Genomic DNA, 17,468 nt, shown 5'->3' with positions numbered 1-17,468 from the left:
TGAGAAAAAGATAGGAGTCATGATATCTGCTGTAAAGCAACAACACATATCCTTCTGTCTCATTGATGAGTTGATGTGGTTTGGTCAGTCAAGGCCTCAGGGTGATTTTAAGGACAGCTATCAGTGTCCCTGCCTGACAGTCTCTTATCTACCATGAGCCTCAGTTTTCACTCTTGGTCTTTTACACCTCGGAACAGCATAACATGTTGGGGTCATGACAGGCCAACAACAGTTGAGACAGGGCTTCTAAGTGCAGGGTTTTTCCAAAATGTGATATGTCCACATAGTAAAAACCATTGCTCTATTTACTTAGCAAGAGATATAGTCCATGAGTAGGAGGATATTATGGTAGTGTAAAGAAAAGTCTCCGAAAAAGATATCAGTGAGATAGCAGTTCCAGGGTTCTCTGTGGTGTCAGGAAGGCCTGGACTTATTATTTTAGTCCCCTCTATGTAGTAGAATTTTGTAGATAGGAAACAGATTTTGCTAAGGTCACTTCGGAAACTTCGTAATTCTGTGATATTTCCATGTGTTGTCTTTTTTTGGCAGCAAAACAGCCTTTAACTTATGATTTTGTATCAGATCTCTCAAGCATACTATACAACAGTAAGGTGGCTGTGTATCCAACCAGCAGATGTATGGTGTGAGAAATAGAGTGTTTACAATATTGTCGAGCCCTGTGGTGAAATACTACACGACGGTAAAAAGTCCAGTGAAGTCAGGTTGTTTTTTCAACAGCTTTCATTGGCCATCATATATGTTTACTCTCAGTGTGTACCTCAATGTTTGTCCACGTATGAGTGTGTGTGTTTGAAAGTGTCTGGGTGTGTGTGCGCGACAGGGGCGCAGCCTCGTATGTTTGGAGTGAGTGCCGTCAGTTAGCTGGAATGTGGCGCTACCGCCAATGCTAAGATGGCTGCCAAGCTCTAAGATGGCTGCCAGGATTACACCCAGCCAGTGAGAGACAGAAAAGAGCGAGAGATTCTGCATGAGAAAAGAGGGGAAAAAGAAGCTCTCTTTCATTTCTGTGCTCTTTCTGTCTTTCATTCTCGCTGCTCACGTCTGTCTCGCCCCTCTCTCTGTGGATAAGCAGTGCTTCGTAGGCAGCGAGACAGGTCTGTTATTGTTTCTGCTCAGTAATCTCTGGCTTAGTGTGGCTGCAAGGCAAGTGCTGCTGGCAGGAGTCTGTGTGCTCTGTTATCACCTACAGCCTGCAGATAAACACCTCCTTTAGTTAGCTTGCTAGCTAGCTACAACCTAGCTAGGCCTGAATGAATGACCAATGCACTCCCCCCACACATACCACACTAGGCCTGGAAATGGAGCCCAGTCTTATTCACCAACTCAGATACATGGTCGCAAACATTCCCTATCTACAAGCATATACACTTTATATCTTTTTTCAAAGCTTGAGCGAGAATGCATCGACTCTAGGCCAACTTTAACCAGTGCTCTTGTTACAAAACTTAATCTTGCACCCTCCTCTTTCCGCCTGCAGCCCCTTCAGGTCTAATTGTGGCCCTTTGTTGCCAAGACTTGGCATGTTTTTGTCTGCTCATGTGAGTGAAGCACCAATGCTTCCATAGACCAGTCGTAACAGGTGTGTGTATGTCTTTGTTTTGCTTTGCTGTCATTTAATCCCAAGAGCAAGATTTTTTTGCCTCAACTTTGAAAAACTCTGCCTCAAATCCCTCGAGTCAGCCGGACTGGCATGGTCACCCTTTTCACAGGGCCTGTCTGTTTATGTATTCATGTGTTTGTGTTCATGCAAGGACTACAGCATGTATTAAAGTATGAAACAAATCAAAGGAAATAAACAGATTGAGAGAGAGTGTGCATGGTTGTGTGGGTGTGTGTTCATATGTGTGTGTCTGTGTATGTAAGGTGCTCTGTTTACGCAGACTAAATCCCTACCAGCAAGAAGGTATTAAATAGGATTAGGGCGAGGGATATGATTGCGTGGTTAGATACTAAATGGCATAGCGGCACACTGTAAATCATTGCACCTTAAGTCAGGAGGGACAGAGGGAGATGGGAGAGAACATTCTTAGATGCAAGACTGTCACACAAAAATGTGTGAATTCACACACACACACACACACACACACTCACACACACACGCACACACACATACACACACACACACAATTACACTCACAAGATGTATACCATGTCCCAGCTCATACTGCAAGTCCCTCTTATTCCCTCACACCTCAAATATCACCATCTTGGCAGCACGGACACATATATATGATTCACCGAGACATTGTACACTTACCAGTATGTTTTTGATTATTTTCATTTTTAGCGTACAAACCAGATCCTAAACATTTGTCTTCCTCTTCTCTCCCGACCCTGTTTCTGTTTCTGTGCAGAATCCGGACAATCAGACAGCTCCAGCCAACAGGGGGACACAGACATCAAACCACCGCCCAATGGTAGGTACACATACGCACACACAAACACATGCACAAATCCATGTCCAAACGCTGTCAAATTAGCATACTAGAATTGATTCCATCATGCTTATCAGTCTTAACATTTTCCAATTATGGATCCAATTAGCAAACACACTCACACAGATGTTGATCCACAAACATAGTTGCAGATGGTCGCCCTCTCAAAGGAATGCCATTTTCAGGGTTTCTTCCAATTTTTTGGGGGAGGATTTTATGAATTAGTTTTTTTTGTTTCTCCAAAGCTTTTCTGTGTATGTCTGATCACATCCTTTTCTGTACAGGGCACCTGAGTTTCCAGGACTGCTTTGTCACCTCAGGGGTGTGGAACGTGGCAGAGTTGGTCAGAGTGTCACAAAGTAAGTTCTAAAAAAAAAACTTGACAGAGAGGCAAAGGGACAGAAAAAAAAGTTAGAACTGCAACAAAGTGGTTACAATATCCACAGTATGATTTGTGGATTTACAAGTACATTTTCCCCTGATCAGGACTTAAAACTGCAACAAAGCTGCACCATTTTGATAATATTTTATTATATTATATTTTTTTATTTTCAAGGAGCCCAGTACAATCCAGTGTATGCCTTGTAAGTGTCTACTGAGACAGAATGTAACTGTTTTGATGGTTAATTTCCTCTGGTGAAATCTTGAGAATATTTCTGGAATATACTCATCATCTTAACTAATTCTTGCATAATTTCATCCCTGTCAGCTCCTGTAGCCACGGCGTCAGGTCCTAACTTCTCATTGGCTGACCTGGACAGCAGTCCGAGCTACTACAACATCAACCAGGTGGCTCTGGGACGACGCTCCCTCACCTCCCCTCCTTCCACCAGGTAAGCAGTCCCAACTACAATTCCACAATGAGAACAGTAGTATAGGGATGTAGGGAGATGTCTGTTGCCCAGGAAACACCAATGACCATTATACAAGTCCAGCTGTCCACCATTAGTGGAGTCCCTTGTGGGTGAAGCTACCATGTGGCAGTAGTAGTGCTACCTTTGTATGCGATTCTCTGTGAAGCCAAGGGCAGACTGCAGGGAAGTGTGAAATCACAGTAATATCTGCCAACAGTACATTGCTTCTTATCCGAAGGGTGACTTTACTGGCAAGTGAAGTGCGGCATTTCATTGAGGTTTCCTGCTATAAATGGCATTTGGTCCTCAAGTTGATTCCCAGTCTTGGAATCTGTCCTAAACCTCTTCATATATGTGTGTGTCTCTCTGTGAACTGCTCTCCTCTTTATGAATGTGTGATTGCACTCTCTGCTTTTTCTTAACTTGTCTCTTTCTCTCTTCTTACTTCTGTCATCTGCTGTCACTTTAGGTCTGAGGTGGAGTTGTACGCAAACCTTCCACGGAGGTAGTTATAAACACCTACAAAAACACAAACTAATGCGACACATGCACTAAAACACACACCCACACACACACACACATCCACACACACTTAGAGAGAGTCTTCATCAGGCTGTCTTTGCTTCCTAACTTTTCTTTCTGTTTCCTCCTTTTTCATTCATAGTCTTAACATTTCTTCTGCAGTCTGTTCTGGTCTAAGCAACAGTAATGTTGTTTCAATGAAGATGCCTCTTTAAATGATATGAAGTGTGATTGATCCATACATGATCCCTGCCATTACATGTTATTTTGAAAAACGTGCCTCCTCTCCCCTTCTCTTTCTGCCTCATCTTCACCCTCCAAACATCCTCTCCCCGGTATCAGCTCCACCAAGAGGAAGTCATTAGATGACAGTGAGCTGGAGAGCCCCACAGATGATGTTTTCTACCCTGGACGCTCGCCTGCTGCCAGCTCCTCCCAGTCCAGTGCGTGGCCCAACGACATGGATGCAGGTACCCCCGGCCCCAACTCTTTTTTACACTCCTGCCTGACCACCACCCTACCACCACCACCACCACCAAGTCCAGACTGATGCCTTCATCTGACTTTGTCTCTATGTCACACTCCCTACCTCAATCACCTGCCTTCATTCTGGTGATGTACACCCCTCAAAACCTGACTCTCTCCCACCACTTTCCTTGATTCCATGTACCTCAATCTGACTAGTCCACACCTTAGAAAACAGCAACAACCAAGACTGGAGCTCTTAAATAACAAAGGCTGATAATTTGTCAAGAAAAACAAATATGAGGAATACTTACTTTATCTATTATTGTTAAGAATGTGATAGTCTGCCTCATATTAAAGCATATAAATCATGTCGATTTGAAATAGAGATGTTTAAGTGTTCAGTTGCTACCTGCCAAAATAAAGGAAATGGAGATAAATAATGAAAGGCCTGGTTAAGGTCCTGTTAGGAAGAATATAATTGGCAGTAAAACCATTACACAGTCATCACCTTCACCGTGCGGTGATGCTATTTTACACTGTTAAGAATAGTCTCCTCCTTTATTGTTCCATAAATGGTTTAAAACCATCGACATGTTTTAAATGACACTCTGTGCCATTTTTTTGTCACTATTTTGTTTCACTATCATCGCTACAACCCCAGAAAATTGAATTTATCATGGATAAATGGTGCTAAATACCATCCACCAAATAGCTCCAGACATCAGGAATGTAAATGCCAAGATGCATCAAGGATGAAATAACAGCTTACAGCAGCCTGTATTAAGGATTTATGTTGGTGTTTCCATTGTTTTGGCAGTAACCACTACCTCTGTGATTCAGCTTTGGACATTACCCTCTTTTTCTATCTCCTCAGTAAACCTACCTCATCCCTCCAACAACCCAATAACTCCAAGAAAAAACCCTCTTGTTTACTTCACTTGAGTCTCAAGGCTTCATACATCCTCATCCTTCACCTTAAATCCATAATCACACATAGAGTTTACCCTGATGTTGTGTCAATTATCAGTCACTGACTACCTCCTCCATACACAAATGCTCCCTCGTAACTCTCTCCCTTTTTCTTCATTCTCTCTCTCTCTCTCTCTCTCTGTCTCTCTCTCTCTCTCTCTCTCTCTCTCTCTTTCTCTCTCTCTCTTCCTCTGTCTCATTGTTAACAATACCCTTCTCCACTTTCAGTGCAGCACCATTTGGCGAGTGTGCAGGAGAGGAAGATAAAACATGAAAACGATGGCGTGCAGTTTCCTTACCATGGTTAGAACAACATTGATTACACTCATATATTTGCTATTTATCAAACTATATGTAGCTCAGTCATTCCTTTGTTTATGTGTGTATTATACAGTATATGTATATACAATATATGTATATAATATATACAGTATGTGAGTGTGTGTATATATGTAAGTTGTATGAATGTCTGTGTTAAGGGTACAAAGGACTACAGTATACTCTATATAATGTCAGTGATGTTTAGTTGGTATCAGATTGATTTCATTGCTGCTGATGAAAATTTCATTTCCTGTGACAAAGTAGCACGATTGTCAAAGATAATCCAGTTCAGGCTTTACTTATTTTCTGTGTGAATCATGAGCCTACAAGTAGCTCACCTAAGATCCCTGGCTTTATCTCTCAGAAGTCCTGTCAGTCGTCCAGCAGCATTTTAACTGACAGATGTCACCAGGGTAACACTGACAACAACAGCAGGCGTATTCACATGCTATGCCCAGTTCTGCCTCACACACACACACACACATGCACACATAAGTGTACTGTACATACACAGACGCCCCACTACACATGCAATGACTTATACACTTACAACCCCCCTGATACGCAGACGTTCACACATTGAAACACATGCTTATCAGGCTCCCCACCCCTGCAGGTGTTCAGGTGTCTGCCTTGCCTCCATCCCTCTGTTCGCTCCATCCCTCCCTTGCCTCAAATCCCTCATTAAGACGCTTACCGTCTGTGGATCAGAGGTGTAAAACCCTTCCTCCTGCTCCCTAGCTCTCTCTTCAACCCTCCATCCCTGTCTCCCTTCTGTCTAATTGAAAACGTGTACAGCAGGAGGGACCCTGGGGAGGGAGAAAACATGTCAGAGAGAGAAGAAGGAGCGGAAAGCAAAGCAAGTGGATGGGAAAAGTGGGAGGTGAGAGATGGAAGAGAGGAGAGAAGAACACTTTGGTTGAGTGAAATGGTGATAGCTAATGAGAGAGAAGGGTTATCAGGATGCGAGGTAGCGGAGCCAAGAGCCCTGGTTAGGTTTTGCCCCAGTCTACTCTCACTCGAGCCTCAGCGGCTGCTCTCCTGCTCCTGCTCCACTTAGCTGTAAATGTAATTAAGAGGCTGTTCATCAGAGCCACAACAGAGGCTGCTGCACGCCTTAGCGCACCAGAGCCTCACCTCCCATCTTTTTCCTGTGTCTCTCACTGGCACTTGCACTAGTGTGTGTGTGTGTGTGTGTGTGTGTGTGTGTGTGTGTGTGTGTGTGTGTGTGTGTGTGTGTGCACCACGTCTTTACTCTCCAAAGTGCACCACACACAGCCTTGTACACCTCCTAATGAGTTTGGCAAATAGAGGTGTAGAATGACGTGCAAATCTGGACCCTTTACCCAATTAATTTATCAAATCCAAGCGAAAAATTAGGATTTTGTAATTATCTGAATTTTTTCAAATAATTTTTTTACTGTTGTGTGGGTTTGGAAATAGTTTTTAACTGCCACTAGCACAAAACACGGAAGAGAAACCAAGGGATAAAAGGAGAGATTGAGGTATGGGAGAGCAAGAATGGAGCGAAGAGAGAACGTGTGATGTTGGTACGGTGTGTATCCGATTTTCCAAAGGATCCCACCTGCCACAGGCAAAGCTCATCTGGGAATTCTTGTCCAGGTGGGGGGTATGTAAACAAGCAACACACACACATGCACACACACAAACAAGCCAAGGGGCTTCTAAAAAAAATTAATAGAAAACGCACTCACACACAGGTGCACCTCACCGTCTGTCCATAGCACCATCTACTCCCCCTGTCTCCCTCTATAACCAACAGAACACACACATTTGGCAATATACACACACACATACACAGATGTATGAAGATGCATTTATATATATATATAAATCATACAAACACAGATACATCCAGAAATGCACATGGTAGAATTGTGCACACATATCACACTGCCCACACACACACACACACACATGCACAGCTGAAGCATGGACCCAGATGGTGTTTCTGCGTGTGTGTAGCCTTGGGATTGGTGAGGATGCTGGAGACATCTGCTCCACAGGGGCTCGAAGAGGGGTGGGGGAGGTTAGCGGAGGAAAACGAAACAACCATGATTTCATATTAGTTCCAAATGATTGTGAAATTTTCCTGAGACACCAGAGACTTGTGGTGGTGGTGGTGGTGGTGGTGGTGGGGGGGGGCTTTCTTGGTGCTTTGAGTTAAATGTTACAGGCCCGTAGAGGGACACGGCTGGGCCTCCATATGTGGTTCAAATCACTGGAGATAGACAAATTCCCTGACTTTCCCTTCACTTGTTCAAACCTCTGTCTCCTGTCTCTTCCAACTGTGTGTGTGTGTGTGTGTGTGTGTGTGTGTGTGTGTGTGTGTGTGTCTGCGTCTATGTGTGCTTCAGAGGCGCATCTGGTGGCAGGCCTGTTAGTGCAAAGAGACAGAAGGGTCATCATGGGAGCGCTTGATTGGTTGCCAGTGAAATACTAAGGCTTTGCCAAGAGAGGAAACAGTGCAGTTGTGGCACATACACACACTCATACACACACAACCCAGATCAGACCATTGCACAGTCTCTGAAGTGTTGAATATTGTCTTTCACATTCCCTTGGTGATAGTGACAGTGCTATAACTTCATACATATACAGATGTCAATCTTCATCTGATCCTCTCTGTACTTCCTGGCTGTGATTCATTTCATACTTCCAACAATTAAAACACATAACTACCTCCCTGAAACTGTTTTATCTATAAGGTTCTGGTTTTTACACTTTCTCTTCCAATTCTCAGAGTTTCCCTGCTCTCCCCTCCAGTGCCTTTCCTTGTTTAAACCTCTGCAGACTGCTCTTATTTCCACTCTGCTCCCACAAGTGTGACAGTGTCATAGCGATCACTGCTAACTATTGGTGTCAGAAGTGGGATTGGGGTTGTCTTCATGCTTGGAATCTGTCTGACAGTACAATACGCCCCCAGACTCCCGCTACAGTGGGGGGAGAGAAAAAAAAAAAGAAATATATGTCTGCTAAAGACATAAATGGTTCACACATATTCACTCCCACCTGCTTGAGACTTAACTCTTTCACACAGGGAGGGAAGGTTTTACACGCCCCCACACTCCCATAGACTTTCACACGTCTCCAGCTGGAGAACTGAGGAGGAATCGTATTTAATGCCTCGTTTGATGCGGAGGGGCCACAGAAATAGACTACAAAACAACAGTCTAAAAAAAAGTTTAAACGGAGAACATTATCACATCAGTCACTTGTTAGAAAGATTAGAAGAAAAGTTAAAGGAAAAGAAACATGTCCATTGTGTCATCAGTTAAATGTGGCGGTGTTTTAAGGGTCTTTGTTTTTTCCATGATTGGACGTGTGCTCACGCTTTTGAGTGTGCTCAGAGTGTGTAAGCGAGCGTGTGTGAGAGAGAGATAATAACCATATTTAACATCTTATGACATTCCAATTTCATACATGTCGTCAGAGCAACGCATTGAAAAACAAGACACTGCTACATTTTTCACAGGTTCTGCTTTGCTCTCTCGCTCCCTTGCTCCCTCGCATATTTTCATGTCTCCCACGTTCTTCTCGCCTCTCTTTTTCTCTCTCTCTCTCCCTCTGTCTCCTCTCTCTGTCCGTCTGCTTGTCTTTCGCACTCAGCAGCTGCCGTGTCCATACTGTACAGTGTGTGCTATTTCTGAATGAAGCCTTCTTCTCGTGCAGCCAGCCTGTGAGCTTCGCTGAAGCCAGACCACAACTAGCTGACTGTGGCTGAACGGTGGCCATGCTCATACACAGAGAAAGCCCAGAGTTGGCACCTGAAAGAGAGAGAGAAACAGAGAGAAAGAGATGAGACAGAAAAACATACAGTGGCACAGTAGAGGTTATTGTAGCTAAAGATGTTCTTTGGCTCGAAAACAAAGAGCAGATTCAGATTGGCTTTAGCTATTTTTCCCTTTTTTTCCTTTGAAGACGTGCACTTAGTCTTTGAAATATTGCTCAGCCCATATTATATGACTATAAAGCTGGGAGCTGGGAATACTACAGTATATCTCTGAATGACTTATTATAGCCTAGAGTCCTGTGATCATGAGTGAATGGCCAACAGCCAAAAGGACAGGGAGCAATGCACTGCCATCAACAAATGAGGAAATTAAACAATCTAATCAGAAAATCATGATTGTTCAAGTCCCCTTTAATACAAATCTTTTTTTTTAGTGTAGCCAATTAAATAAGCAACATTTTGTTGATTAAAACCACCTCTCTCTTCTCCTCCCTCTTCCCCCCACTTTTTTTGTTGATCCCATTTTTTTTTGCCAGGACTGTCCTCGCCTGGTTCACTTAAGAAGCCGGGGAAGTTTGATTTCAACGCCCTGACTTCCCAGACGAGGTCCCCCCGCATGGCGTTCACACACCACCCGCTGCCTGTGCTGGCAGGAGTGAGACCAGGTGAGAGCGCTGCCATGAACCCAACAACCCCAATTCCCCCTTTTATAATCTGAAAAAGAGAGAGAAGGAAAGGGAGTGTCAAACTTGATCCTAGATTGTCATATTTACACCTCCAAACTCCTCTGGAAACAAACAAAATAAATTCTGCAAAAATGTGCCTGGAAATGATGAAAATTCCATATATATTTGCTGAGAAGGCAAAATAAAACTTCTGCAAATCCTGCAGTTGCAACTGCTGGGAATCAATATGCCCGCAGAGTTTCACCTGTTCAGTGTTACTGCTACAATCATGGCTTGGCATAAATTTCTCTCTCTCTCTCTTTCAGCCTCTCTCCATCCATCCACGTTTACCACCATCTTTGTGCCTATGTGTTTTTAATATTGTCATTGCATGGTACCATTGCTGCATCCATGCTGTCGTGACTGATTTGCCTCATATCTTACTTGCTTCATGCATCCATTGTAATGTTTTTAGAGATCTGTTCTTACATTCAATCTGACAAAGCTGTTTATTCTCATGTAATGAACTTGACTGGTTGTGTTAATGTACCAAACCACACTTTATATTGTAATAAGACTGTACATTGCATTTAGACAAAACATCTCACTATGTTTGTTTTTACGTGATGTGCTTTTTTGAGATTATAGACACATTTGAAAAGGAGTAAGTAACAGGGATGTGGGTCCATGCAGTTGCACAGATGTCAACTGTAGTGTATAAAATTCTTAAAGTAACATCCTGTTTTCAAGGCCCTGTTTCATCCGTTGTCCTCGTAAGAGCTTTTCGGTCCTATAGGATAACCGACATGGTTTCTCCATCTCCAGTCGGAGAATTCCCAAAGTCTCCAGGATCTCAAGTTTGCCAACAAGTCCCTGTAGGCTCGTTTCTCTTTTCAAAGGAATAAATATGTCCTCCTCTCTCTATCTCTCCCTCTCATTCCATTTGTCTCTCAAAGGGATGGTTTGGGCCTCAGCCAAACCAGACCTACCACGTAAAGGTCATTTGGACTCATTGCCCTCCATGTTGAAACGTATTGAATTTTATTCATGGTGCTCCCCGCAGTATATTTAGAAAATATAGTGCAGGCCAGATCACTCACCATTAAGCCATGTTGTTTATCTGCACGGAGCAGTCTTATAGCCTCTAGAGGATCCAAAGCACCAGATTGAATTTTGCATTTGAATTGATTTCTAAATTTTGCTCCTCTGTTTTTGTGTGTGAGTTGAAGAGGTGTGAGGGACTGGCTCAGGTTTCTTTGTTCCCCCAACTAACTTCTCACACTCTGAAACTGTGTGCGTAGACTGTTGGCTAAGAGGTTTTCATGTAACAGAGAGGCTGTAATGAGACAGTGTTTAGAGATTGTGTATGGGTGCGTTTGTGCACGTACACATAGATACACACATGCGCGCATGTGTAAATTTACACTCTTGTGGAGGACTCTCTGTGCTAAAATGGCTGCCATCCAAATGGAATGTCCCTCGGAGGCCTTGGTTCTATAAAGAGACTGGAGGATGATGGGAGGGAGAGAGGGATGAAAAGAGAAATGGGGGTAGACAGAGAGGGGGAAGAAGCAGTTAGCAATCATGGCTTGCCTTGGATGGACTGGAGCTGTTAGCTCTTGTTGTATAGGTCTAGTGAGTGTGGGTGTTCAGGGGTAAGGACTGGATGGTTTATGTCCTGTTTTTGGCTCCAGACTGATGTGGAGGGCTGCCAGATTGACTGTTGTCTGATTATACCAGTCTGGAGAGTCTGCCATTGTGACGGTGACTACACACACACACACACACACACACACACACACACACACCAATATACATACAAAGACACATGAAAGCTGCACCAGTCATAGCAACACATTCATTCAGACAGACTGCAAAAATACATACGGACACAGAAACGCACAAAATTCATTTCCACACAAAGACACAGCAGACACACAACAAACACAAAAGGATATGCAAGAAAACACCAAACACAGAAAGTTTGTACAAACAGGCACTGACACACTCTGTGAGTAGAGCATACACAAGAGATAGTAGGTGACAGACATAATCACAGATGCTTGTTCGCCAGGCTCCCCTCACCTAGCAGCTTGCCTCTTTAGTTTGGTGTGCCAAATTGCCAAAGCCATAGAATCTCAGCAGAAGACAGACAGTGGAGCCTTGTGTGTGTGTGTGTGTGTGTGTGTGTGTGTGTGTGTGTGTGTGTGTGTGTGTGTGTGTATGTGTGTGTGTGTGTGTGGTTGGCTGGTTGGCTGGCTGGCTGGCTGGCTGACTAATGTCTCCGGGAGGCGTTTTGTGGTCGGTTGGGAGCGGAGGGGAGATTCTCTCTCAAGCTTCAAACTACTGGGCAGAACCGCACAGCAAGGATATGCTGCTGATTGATTACACATCACCGACAAGCAATAAAACAAAAGTGGAAAAACCCAGTGTTTGTGTGTGTGTGTGTGTGTGTGTGTGTTTGAGAGAGAAATTGAGAGGGACCAGAAGGGAGAAAATACTGTAACACACTTTAGCGTGCACAGAACTTTGAATGTGTGTGTATGTGTGGTGATGCCAGGCTTAGCTGAGGTACAGAGAAATCTAGTGGGCTGATTTATAAAATGAATGGGACCAGATGTTTCCCAATAGCCAGGAATAATGCCAGTCATTTGTAAGCAGAAACAGCTTCAGTCAGTCGACCACAAGAGAATGTCACAGCTATTTTCTGTTAGGACTATAAAAGGCTGAAGCAGCAACCTGGTCTATGATGCTAACTGTCTTGGTGCTTAGCTGGAACATAATGCGTGTCTTATATACTGTCATAGGTCTGCATGTTAATGTCCTGGATAATGTAGTTTGTAGAGTGTTGTGTGAGCTGTTTTAGTAGACAAACACTAGAATCACCTGTGCCTCACTGTATTTCACCTACTCCTGATATCTCTTCTATCTTTTCCTCACGTTCTTCTTCCTTCTCTGTTTTCCCCTTTTCACTTTTCTCCTCAGGGAGTCCCCGTGCCTCAGCCTCAGCCCTGCACTTCCCTTCCTCCTCTATCATCCAGCAGTCCAGCCCGTACTTCACCCACCCCACCATACGCTACCATCACCACCAGGACCCGCTTAAGGAGTTTGTGCAGTTTGTGTGCACTGACGGCACAGGACAGCCCAGCGCACAGGTAAGTGGTCTATGGCTTCAGCAAAGGGAAGGGAGGTTACACCGGGAGTGTCTACAGTGCAAACTGACATAAAGGAAAAGTTGTTAGAAGTCAGTTTACTTTTGTAGAATTCACATTGTAAAAAGAAAGAACGTGACAGCTTTGACTGGTCCATCAAACATCTCTAAATTATTATATACACAGGTGTGACAATGTCATGTAAGTCTAGACCAATTTCACCAGGGATTGCACCAGGGAAGAGGAAAATGGTTTGAGGGCAATTGTGTTAACAGGAGAAGGCAGCCAGATGTTCTTAAACAAAAGAGAAAAGCTTGTGGTTTGGGGTTCTCATGTGGAACCTAACCACATTTGACTCATCATACTGTAGGTTCAGCATGACCTTATCCCACCCATAGTCATGTTCAGGTTTGGGGGAGTATCTGGAAAAATCCCTTTTCACACAAGTTATAGACAGGTGTGGCCCAGGTGAAACTGGTGACTGGAAGTGATTTACTAAACAGAGGCAATTGGTCTACAAACTTGGTAGAGGGTTTGAAGACCGATCTAGATCATCGCTGTTTGGAGAGTACGGTGTCCACTGAAGGAAACTGCAGCAGACATTTAAGACTCCTCATACAAGCCCTCATTGGCCTGCTGCTGCTGCCACAATCTTTCAAAGGGTTTCCCAGTCTGCACTGCGATCTGCAATCATGAATCATAAAAGATATTTGTCAACACAAAATTTATGTGAGTGCAGAGGGGAATTGAAGAATTATGATTAAAATGCACCGTGCGATCAGATGAAGTCGTGAGTGCTTGTAGCAAGGAGAAAAAGTGTGGAAGCTAACTGGGGCACAGAGGGAGGTGTTTCTGGGTTCAAATCAGTGAAACATCAGTGAAAGGAGGTGCCCTCTTTATAACCCAACAACCGGCCTACAGTCTTCCTGAAAAGAAGTTTCAAAACATGAAACCCAGCTAACTGACAAATGGTCACAAAGAGACATTTCAAAATTATTTCATCACACATTCAGTTCGTTGCAGGGTGCTGGTAGGACTGTAAACCTCTACTGTAAACTTGGCCTTGTGAGCAACTTTTAAACCAGTAATTAAGCCCTTTTTCATGTCCTAGTAATCTTCGTTTTCGTTACTTCACACACTAGAGACACAGTGTCACTTGTCAAATTCCACACCCACAATGCACACACACAGACACCCTCATTACTGATTTTCCCTTCTTTTTAAAATTCTTACACTGCACTATAATAACGTTTCTTGTGGACAGCTCCATTTTTATTTTCCCCTTGTATGTTGACAGTGTTCATCACTTTTACACTTCTAATTTACCTCACTATTTTTGGCCAGACTGTCTGATATTTTTGTTTGTTCCATTTTGAAAATGTGTGAGTTTGGTGAACTCTCTTGTCCCTGTGTGTGAGCAGTAATGTGTGTCTGACTGCACTGAGGACTACTTATGTGGCGACTGTTGAAACCTGTCTATATATGAGTGTCTTACCCTTACATGGGACTGTGTGTGTGACTTTATGTCGTGTGTGTGTGTGTGTCTGGCTCCGTGTACATTGTATATTCCCGGGGTGTGTCCCGCTCACCCTGTCTGTATGGTCCGTCTGCAGCCTAATGGAGGTGGCCAGAGCAAAATGCCGGGCTCCTTCCTGCTGCCTCCGCCACCCCCGGTGGCACGCCCTGTGCCCCTCCCCATGCCCGACTCTAAAATCATCAGCACGCCCACTGACGGCGGACTCACCTCACCCGCATCTCCGTGTAAGTCACCCCCAACTCCCACTCCCCTCCACAAACCCCCATTACTGCCCCAGTCTGCCCACAGACTTCTCATAGAGGCCAGTCTGAACCGATTGTAAGCTCCAGTAGGTTGGTTAGCTCTTAGCTGGCAGCTACTTATTCGCCTGTTCCAAGCAGTTCTGCATCAAGTTTGCTAGGCTAGAACTGATGTAGCCATCATAGAAGTCTCAGTATTTAAGTGCTGTGCAGCTCCACTTTTTGTCATCATGTAGTGCAACTACTGTAAAAGGTCTGGGACTTCTACAATGGCTACTTCTGTAGTTTTTCATAGTTTAGCTGACTGTCTGCCTCCATTAAGGTTGCAGTCTGCTCAGTCAAACACTCAGCAGCCCCAGGAGCTTCACTCCTATTTCATCCATCACCTTATGAACTGTACGCCACTGTACTGTACTGTACTGTACTGTACTATCAAGATCCGATTCTGTCGAGGCAGAAGCCACGCCTTTGCCAAACCAGAGATCCTCTTTCAAGCTCTTCTGTATCTCTTGCTCTGAAGTTCAGTCTTCTTTTCTCTTTTCATGTCATTGCAAATCTCCTCAGCCTCGCTCCTCTACACCTTTTTTTCTTCAAAATCTTTTTATTCCATCTCTCTCTTTCTCTGGTGTTCGGTTTCCTGCAAGCACCACAAGAGGCAGTGTAGTCTCTCTCCCCTCTTTTTGATGTGTTTTGTAGTTTGGGGGGAGCAGAGCAGGGCCCTGTGCACGTTGCCTCTGTAGCCGCAAGCCTTTGATCAATGCAGACTTTGCATGTCTGTCTGTGAAAGCGGCAGTACAATCTACCCCCTTCTCTCATTCCTTTTTTGCCCTCTTCTTTTCTTTATTTGATATATTCTCATATCCTCCTTTCTTTGTTTCTTTTTTCCCTTTATTTCTCTCTTTTTTCTTTTTAAGGGAACAAAATTAGGGCAGTTGGCGTGGACTCCAAAAAAAACATCATGCCCCACTTTACCCACCCAATCCCCTCGCCACTTTCACACAAATCTCACAACAATTAAAAATTGAGAACAACAAAAAACATGGAAATCACAGTATAACAAGAACAACCCAATCTCTCTAAACATGAATGTTGAAATCTAATCAAACCTATCTAATTAGTGCTATACTGGGGGAGCGGGAAAGAGGAGTGTCATCAGGGAGCGGTGAGGCTTTGGTTGGTTCCACCCAGACAGGTGCGCTGCAAGAGTCGGGCCACGGGAGAGGCACACCAAGAGGGGGCACTGGACGGAGCAACCGGGGCACCTTCTCCTCCTTTTATTTTGACTTTTTCTCCTCTTCCTGTCCTATCAACCTTTCCTCCCCTCCCCTTCCAGCTCTCTCAGATTAACGTGTCACTTTTATTATTTATTTATATGAATATCTATATAAATAAATATCATACTTTCCGTCTCTTTTCTCTTTCCGGTGACTGTTATCACTGTTTTTTTTTTCGAATATTTTTTTTTTTACCCCCTCTACTTTTGTCTCTGATTCTCAAGATATCGTAATTACAGTCCCACACACACACACACACACACACGCACACTCACGCACACACACGCACACACACACACACACACACACACATACATGCATATGTTCACATGCATATGATACAATCTCACCCTCACTCATACATCAGTTTCCAGCCCTGTCACTGTCACCCCCACACATCCCCATCCCCTCAACCTCAATCAAGTCATGCACAGCACAGGAGTCCAGTGAGCACAACTGCCCTAAATTTGATCCTCTGGCATCACTGAATGGTGTCACTTTGGAGGCAAGATGCTCCTCTTAACCAGTTAAACGTAATGGAGCATCGACTACCACTTGTGATGAATACAGTTCCTCCATTGGTCACCCTATTATTAAGTCCACAGTGAATCCTCAGTGGTTTTCTATGATTACGGTGGCTTACTACTGAGGCCAGGGGCTGCTGAGGAGAGTCCGTGACTAAACAGCGCAGCCATATTTGGGGGAAATAGCTTCTTCATGTTAACACTAATCATTACAGGCTGTTCATCCCCTTGTAAACCACAGATTAAATGGTTAAGTGAAGGAAAACAACAATGAACATGCCCACAGTATGAATAAATCATCCATGTGACTAACAGGGCATCAGTATCCCTGAGCCTTACTGTCTTCTCCCAGTAATTCATCTGACAGTGAATTGTAGTCTTAGCAGTAGGTTAATATTATATTTAAACATATCGATAATGATGACGAGAGCATCAAACTCTATGAGCTCAGTGTGTATGTGTGTGTGTAAAAGCATGTACACACTTGTCTCTTTCTGTTTATAGCATACTCCACGCCAGGCTCCACAGCTCCCAACCGGTTTGTCGGCATCGGAACACGGGACAACTTTCTGAATATCCCCCAGCAGACTCAGGTACCCCGCCAACCTCCCTCATTTAATTAACATTGACCCATCCACCTCTCCCTCCCCCCCCCCCCCTCTTCCTCCTCCTCTGTTTTATGTCTTTTTCTTCCTTGTCCCCCATCAGCCGCTGCAAGCCTCTGTCTGCACAG

At 44.1% G+C, this 17,468-nt stretch overlaps 1 protein-coding gene across 20 annotated transcripts in view; it reads left to right on the top strand.

Moving 5' to 3' along the window:
- LOC115580196 (nuclear factor 1 X-type-like) overlaps positions 1–17,468 on the top strand; it is a 114,719-nt gene that overhangs the window by 88,734 nt on the left and 8,517 nt on the right. For 5 of the 20 annotated variants that reach the window (XM_030414262.1, XM_030414279.1, XM_030414345.1 and 2 more), the window contains 10 exons: positions 2,376–2,438; positions 2,741–2,815; positions 3,166–3,289; positions 3,780–3,815; positions 4,175–4,302; positions 5,498–5,572; positions 9,881–10,009; positions 12,995–13,164; positions 14,775–14,922; positions 17,240–17,328. In XM_030414262.1, the coding sequence (XP_030270122.1) occupies positions 2,376–2,438; positions 2,741–2,815; positions 3,166–3,289; positions 3,780–3,815; positions 4,175–4,302; positions 5,498–5,572; positions 9,881–10,009; positions 12,995–13,164; positions 14,775–14,922; positions 17,240–17,328 (1,037 nt within the window). Of the gene's footprint in view, positions 1–2,375; positions 2,439–2,740; positions 2,816–3,165; positions 3,290–3,779; positions 3,816–4,174; positions 4,303–5,497; positions 5,573–9,880; positions 10,010–10,335; positions 10,934–12,994; positions 13,165–14,774; positions 14,923–17,239; positions 17,329–17,468 lie in introns of those variants that run through there. The other 15 variants (XM_030414287.1, XM_030414271.1, XM_030414314.1 and 12 more) reach the window with 15 other exon arrangements.

The sequence above is a fragment of the Sparus aurata genome, chromosome 1 (genome assembly GCF_900880675.1).
Source record: "Sparus aurata chromosome 1, fSpaAur1.1, whole genome shotgun sequence".
Taxonomy (NCBI): domain Eukaryota; kingdom Metazoa; phylum Chordata; class Actinopteri; order Spariformes; family Sparidae; genus Sparus; species Sparus aurata.
The sequence above is the reverse complement of the archived record's forward strand: the minus strand, read 5'-3'. Positions and strand labels throughout refer to the sequence as shown.